The sequence below is a fragment of the Rana temporaria genome, chromosome 1 (genome assembly GCF_905171775.1).
Source record: "Rana temporaria chromosome 1, aRanTem1.1, whole genome shotgun sequence".
Taxonomy (NCBI): domain Eukaryota; kingdom Metazoa; phylum Chordata; class Amphibia; order Anura; family Ranidae; genus Rana; species Rana temporaria.
This window is the reverse complement of record NC_053489.1, coordinates 670,428,935-670,436,114: the sequence shown is the minus strand read 5'-3', so window position 1 is coordinate 670,436,114 and position 7,180 is coordinate 670,428,935. Positions and strand designations below refer to the sequence as shown.

Genomic DNA, 7,180 nt, shown 5'->3' with positions numbered 1-7,180 from the left:
TCTACAGGTTAGGGGTGCAAATTACTTGTCTTGCCTTGGGTGCTGACAACCCATGCTACAAAAATAATTTTACTGTTATGCTGCGTACACACGATCAGATTTTCCGACAAGAAAAATCCAATGTGAGCCTTTGTTAGGAAATTCCGACCATGTGTAGGCTCCATCTGACTTTTCCTGTTGGAATTTCCTCCAAAATTTCCAACAAAAATTTGAGAGCTGGTTTTCAAATTTTCAGACGGAAAAAATTCCGATAGGAAATTCCGAACGTCTGTGGCAAAAATTCCGACGCATGCTCGGAAACAATTTTTAACGCATTCTCAGAAGCATTGAACTTCATTTTCTCGGCTCATCGTAGTGTTGTACGTCACCGCGTTCTTGACGGTCGAAAGTTCAGAGAACTTTTGTGTGACCATGTGTATGCAAGCCAAGCTTGAGCGGAATTCCTTCGGGAAAACCATCCAAAGTTTTTCCGACGAAAAATCTGATTGTGTGTACGCGGCATTAGGGGTCCCCACAACTTTGAAAATATTATCAAGGGGTCACGGCAATAGAAGGATGAGAACCACTGCCCTAATGAAAGGTTTAGATTTAAAGTGGTTGAAAACCTTTGAAATGACTTTTACATGTTAAAGTGTATGGGATTTTAGAAATTGGATCAAGATCTACTTTTGGCATGACCAACTATAAAAATAAAAACCATGTAAAACCATAATAATTGAAGTTTCCTTTGGTCAAGTTTATTATGAAGAAAAAGTCACATAATTAGAAATGATGAAGACGTCTGAAGGACCCAATTCTGGTGCTTGTGGCTCCCCAGTCGCTGTATCTCCTGTACTCTCCAGGTCTCAGGTAATACTGACGTCCTCTGTAGTTGGGCTCCTCATAGAACATCCAGTAGCCATCTTGGACTTGGATGGAGTGGATGTCATGGTGGTGGAATCTCTCATGGACATGAGGACAATCCTCAGTGAACTCCATCATCTGACCTCTGAAGTCTTCTCTCTCGTAGATCCTGATTCTGAAGGACCCTTGGTGCTGTTAAAATAAGTTACACCACAATGAAACTAAAAGAAGTATTACCGACAAAGGGCAAGTGGTCATATATATATATATTCATTATAAAATGTATTATATTCATAGGCGTATTATAAAATGTATTATATTCATAGGCACACCCTAATAACCCTGTGCGGTGCAGATTGCACCGAAATATACTGCGTTAAACGTGCACTAACGCACAGAAAAATACAGCATTAAACGGCATATAACACACTGAAATATACAATGTTAAATGTGCATTAATGCACAGAAATATACTGTATTAAACATGCAGTAATGCACTGAAATATACTGCTTTAAATGTGCACTAATGCACAGAAATATGCTGCATTAAACGTGCAGTAACGCACTGGAATATACTGCATTAAACATGCAGTAATGCACAGAAATATACTGCATTAAACATGCAGTAACGCACTGAAATATACTGTGTTAAGCGTGCACTAATGCACAGAAATATGCTGCATTAAACGTGCAGTAACGCACTGAAATATACTGTGTTAAGCGTGCACTAATGCACAGAAATATACTGCATTAAACATGCAGTAACGCACTGAAATATACTGTGTTAAGCGTGCACTAATGCACAGAAATATACTGCGTTAAACGTGCAGTAACGCACTGGAATATACTGCATTAAACATGCAGTAATACACAGAAATATACTGTGTTAAATGTGCAGTAACGCACTGGAATAAACTGCATTAAACGTGCAGTAACACACAGAAATAGACCCCTAATATTTCACCAAAACTCCCTAATGGGGCTCCTAAAATAAAAAAATATAAAAAAACTACTGACGCTGTCCACTGCCCTACTGACACCAATCTCTGCCCTGGTGACACCATCCACCACTCTACTGACACCATCAGTATACACACATGCAAATATGTTTGCGCGTTGGGGTGCACACCCTAATGCAATAGGCTGCGCACACCTATGATTATATTATTAATAATAGATAATTATTTATTATTATTATTATAAAATTATTATTATATTTTTAATAATAGACATGTGCAGAATGAAAACAAATGCTTGGTTTCATTTTGTTTCGATTTGTTATTTGCATAAATTTGTTTAGTTAAATTTGTTTAATCCGTTTTAATTTGTTTTCGGAAATTAATTTTGCTTATTCGTATTCGAATCAATACAAATTTTCGGAATTCTAACAGTTTTCAAATCTATTTAATCTATTTCGAACAGTTTTTGAATTTGAACAGTTTACAATTTAGAACGTTTTTGAATTTGGAAAGTTTTCGAATTTTAAAAGTTTTCCAATTTCCAAAGAGAATAAAATACAAAATAAGATGAATGAATATAATAGAAAAGAATATAACAGAAAATAAAAAAATGAATATGATAGAGTAAAACAGAACAAAATAAAGCAGAAAATAAAAGAATAGCATAGTAATGAATAGAATATAATTTAAAAAATTAGAATAAATTAGAAAGAATATACCCATATTCTGAAATTTGAATAGAAAATAATTGAATACAAAAGAATATAATCAAAAAAACAATAGAATAGAAAGAATGTAAATGTAACCATTCCCCAAAATTCAAATAGAATGAATTTGAATAGAATAGAAATTATTAGATTAGAATAGAATAGAAAAAACAGAATAATATAGAAAAAATAACAGAATTGAATAGAAAGAATATAACCATCTTTCTGTTCTAATCTATTATTTTATGTTCTATTCAAATTTAAATTGATTCTATTTGAATTTTGGGAAATTGTTATATTCTTTCTATTCTATTGTTTTTTTTTTAAATTCTATTATTTTTCTATTTGTTTGTTCTATTCTATTCCATTATTTTCTTTTTTTTTTCTTTTTTGTTCCGCCTCAGAGAACTATCAGGAGACGTAATCAATTTGCGTTCATTCGCATTCTCCTTAGTTCACATCGTGGTTGGAAAAAAAAATTGTTATTGCAAAAGTGCGTTTAAATATAATATGTCAATAAATATACAAAAGAGAAAAAATACTTAAATAAATACGTGAATAAATACAATAATTTCCCCTAAACGAACAAGCCCTCATCCCACCCTCGTCCCACCCTCCCCTATCTCCGAAATTCCGTCTCATATTATATTGTATCTCCCTTTGCCCATTATCCTTCCTACACTATATCATCCTATCTATATAACTCGGTGAAAGTTTATAATTAACCCAGTCCTGCCATTTTAATTTAAATCCTCCTTCTCCTTCCTCTCCCATGAACCATGATTCCATTATTTTCTATTCAAATTTATTCTCTTCAAAATTCAAATTTCAGAAGATGGTTCTATTCGTTCTATTCTATTGTTTTTTTCTATACTATTCTGTTATTTTTCATTCTATTCTTTTCTATTCAAATTTGAATTGATTGTTTTAGAATTTTGGGAAATGGTTATATTGTTTCTATTCTATTCTTTTATTTTTTGAATTATATTCTTTTCTATTCTATTCTTTTTTTTATACTCTATTCTTTTCTATTATATTCTTTTCTTATGTATTCAAATTCTAATGTATTGTAATTTGAATTTCAGAAGATGGTTAAATTCTTTCTCTTTTTAATCGATTCTTTTTCTTTTTTTTCTATTCTACTTTATTGTCTTTGGATAACAAATCGAAAACTATTCAAATTCGAAATTTTTACTAATTAAATCTTTTTTTTTCGAATTCTAAATTTGAAAAAGTTTTAAATTAGAAAACTATTTAAAATTGATTCAAAAACAATTTGAATCGATTTAAATTCAAATGTTGTTTATTTATTTTGGATTTGTTTAAATTCGGTACTAATGTAACTCGAAAATTCGTATACATTCCGAATCAACAAAAAAATATAAAAAAATACGAATTTCAAATTGGAACGAAACAAACTGTCTGTTTAATAAAGAGTACACAGATGTTGTGTTACCTGGGGGCTCAGACGACAAGATTTAATGGAGTCATTGTAGCCCATCCATTGCTGAAAGTCAGGATACTCTCCTCTATGGAGGAAGTACTGGTGTCCTCTGTAGTTGGGGAGCTCATACAGGATCCAGTTCCCACTATCCACACGGATGGAGTTGCAGCGCCTGAAGTATGAGGACAGGTCGGGACATTCAGAGCTACACTCGTAAGAGCGACCCTGGAAGTTCTTGTCCTCGTAGAAGATGATCTGCAAAGAAAATAGTAAATTCAGTGTGGAAATTGTCAGCACCTTACCGAATCGTAGATTAAAAAATTTGTGAATTCGTAAATTAAAAAATTCATAATTTCTAAAATTCGTAAATTCACAAATTTGTAAATTCGAAAATTCGAAAATTTGTTAATGTAAAAATGTGAAAATTCATAAATTTGATAATTTGTAAATTCGTAAATTTGAAAATAAAAAAAAAAACAGAAAATTCGAAAATCTGAAATAATAACTAACTAATAATAACTTAACTGTTACTAACTATTAAATTATGGGTATTGGAATTTCCTTTCAAATTTGGCTGTTAGTGAAAGTACCAATGTATCCGTAAATTAGTAAATTTGAAAATTTGTAAATTCGAAAAACCGAAAATAAAAATATGTGAAAATTTGGGAAAAAAATAACTAACTATTGAATTTATATGTATTGGAATTTTCTTTCAAATATTCGTAAATCCGAAAATAAGAAAGAATATCTGAAAATCTGAAATAATAACTAACTAATAATGACTTAACTGTTACTAACTATTAAATTATAGGTATTGTAATTTCCTATCAAATTTTTGTCTGTTAGTGAACGTAACGAATATGAATTTATCCGTAAATTTGTAAATTTGAAAATTTGTAAATTCGAAAAACCGAAAATAAAAATATGTGAAAATTGGGAAAAAAAATATCTAACTAATAATAACTAACTATTACATTTATATGTATTGGAATTTTCTTTCAAATGTGGCTGTTAGTGAACGTAATGAATCCAAATTTATCTGAAATTGCGAATTATCTGAAAATAACGAATACCTTATCTAAACGAACAGAATGTAACAAATTAATAATAATAAATAACAATAATAATAATAGATAAGAACGTTTTATTATAATTATTTATTATTCATTTGTTTTGTTCCATTTGTTTACATGCGATATTCATTATTTTGGATAACTTGAAACTTTAGATAAATCCGTATTCGTTATTTTCACTAACAGACAAATTTGAAAGGAAATTCCAATACCTATAATTTAATAGTTAGTTATTATTAGTAAGTTAGTTAGTTATTTTTTTCAAATTTTCAGATATTCTTTCATATTTTTGGATTTACGAGTTTACTAATTTACCGATTTACAAATTTTACGAATTTACGATTTACGAATTTATGAATTTACCAATTTAGGAATTTACAAATTTACGAATTTAGGAATTTACGATTTACGAATTTAGGAATTTACCAATTTACGAATTTACAAATTTACGAATTTATGATTTACGGATTTAGGACTCTACAAATTTACGAATTTAGGAATTTAACAATTTATGATTTACGAACTTACGAATTTACCAATTTATGAATTTACGAATTTACAAGTTTACCAATTTATGATTTACGAATTGACAAATTTACGAATTGACAAATTTACGAATTTACAATTTACGTTTTTACCAATTCAAGATGTTACCAATTTACGAATTTGACAAATTTTACAATTTATGAATTTTACAATTTACAAATTTTACAATTTACGAATTCTACAATTTGACAAATTTTACAATTTACGATCATAACGAATGACCCGAAAAAGAAAAAAAAGAAAAATGAATGAAGCGAAAACAAACAAATATTTCGGCAGTGCACGTGTCTAGTTCTTAATGACATTGGCTGTATGTTTGGGGCCGTTGTCCTGCTGCAGAATACATTTGGGGGCCAATCGCACGCCTCCTTGATGGTATGGCATGATGGATAAGTATCTGACTGTATTTCTCAGCAGTGAAGACACCATGGATCCTGACCAAATCTCCAACTCCATATGCAGAAATGTAGCCCAAAATTTGCAAGAAACCGTCACCATGCTTCACAGTTGGTTGCAGAAACTCGTTTTGGTAACTCTCTTCAGCCCTTTATGCGCAAACTGCATCCTGCTACAGCCAAATATTTCAGATTTTGACTCTTTTTTTTTGCACTTTCAGTTCCTATGTTTTTCTGCATAATTGAGTTGCTTAGTCTTGTTTCCTATGCACAAAAAAATATGATTGTTTCCAACCTGCCTAAAACCTTTGCACAGTACTTTATATTATTACATTTCCTATAACAATGTTAGTAGATTCTTACCTTTCCCATGTTGCTGGATGTATACTCCATTTCTGTACCAGTGACTGGCAGTAAGAGCACAGGCTTATATACATCTCCCAACGGCCTACACCCTCACCTGCTGACACCATGCACAGTATGCACAATGAATGGATTTTCCCATTACTATGTCTTTTTTTGTGTATGTGTTTTCTTTACACCTATTGTGTGTTAGTTTTTGCTTGTGTTAGTATTAAAATTGTTCACTTAACCGGAGCTAAAAGATTTGTGAACTAATCTGTCATGGGAATGGGCCTCTTTGTATGTATATAAAGCACCAACAGTTTACCCAACACTTTACAAAGAAGGGAGATGGCACAGCTCCAATATACAGTGGAACCACGGATTGCGAGTAATGCGGTTAACGAGCGTTTCGCAATACGACCAATTATTTTGGTTTGCGAGTGTTGTCTCACAAAACAAGCAGTATTCAAGCCTCTGGGGAGTGCAGTACCGCATTTGGCCAGAGGTGGGGGGGCGCGTATTTTTTTTTGGAAATAAACTGTTTCATGATTAAAAAAACAAAACCCCTTGGGGCGCGCATCACTGATCGCGGTAAATTGCCGCTGATAGCGGCCGTTTACCACGTGATCGCTCCGTCCAATGACGGAGCGATCACATGTAAACAAACCGGCTTCATTTGATGACGCCGGTTCCTCCCTCCTCTCTCTGTACTGATCGGTATAGTGTGAGAGGGGGAGCGCAGGTGTCAGCAGCGCTGTGGATGGATCTGTGACTATTGCAGTCACAGATCCATCCATCCCTGCTCAGCCATCCCTGCAACCCCCGCCCCAATACTGTGCAATACCCCCTTCCATACTCTGCAATACCC

General features: G+C 32.5%; 1 protein-coding gene across 1 annotated transcript; it reads right to left on the bottom strand.

Moving 5' to 3' along the window:
- Window positions 1-712: 712 nt before the first annotated feature.
- On the bottom strand, window positions 713-6,438 carry LOC120925069 (gamma-crystallin-3-like). The gene is made up of 3 exons (XM_040335952.1): window positions 6,331-6,438; window positions 3,966-4,208; window positions 713-1,035 (listed from the first exon to the last, which is right to left on the bottom strand). Exons 1-3 carry the CDS (start codon window positions 6,358-6,360, stop codon window positions 763-765), a joined length of 546 nt encoding a protein of 181 aa, XP_040191886.1. The 5' UTR covers window positions 6,361-6,438; the 3' UTR covers window positions 713-762.
- Between the last annotated feature and the right edge of the window lie 742 nt (window positions 6,439-7,180).

Coding starts and splice junctions, on each gene's coding strand:
- LOC120925069 (XM_040335952.1), bottom strand. CDS start 6,360: ATGGAGTATACATCCAGCAACATGGGAAAG. Junction 4,209..6,330: donor CATCCAGCAACATGGGAAAG/GTAAGAATCTAC, acceptor TTTTCTTTGCAG/ATCATCTTCTACGAGGACAA. Junction 1,036..3,965: donor CTTGTCGTCTGAGCCCCCAG/GTAACACAACAT, acceptor TTATTTTAACAG/CACCAAGGGTCCTTCAGAAT.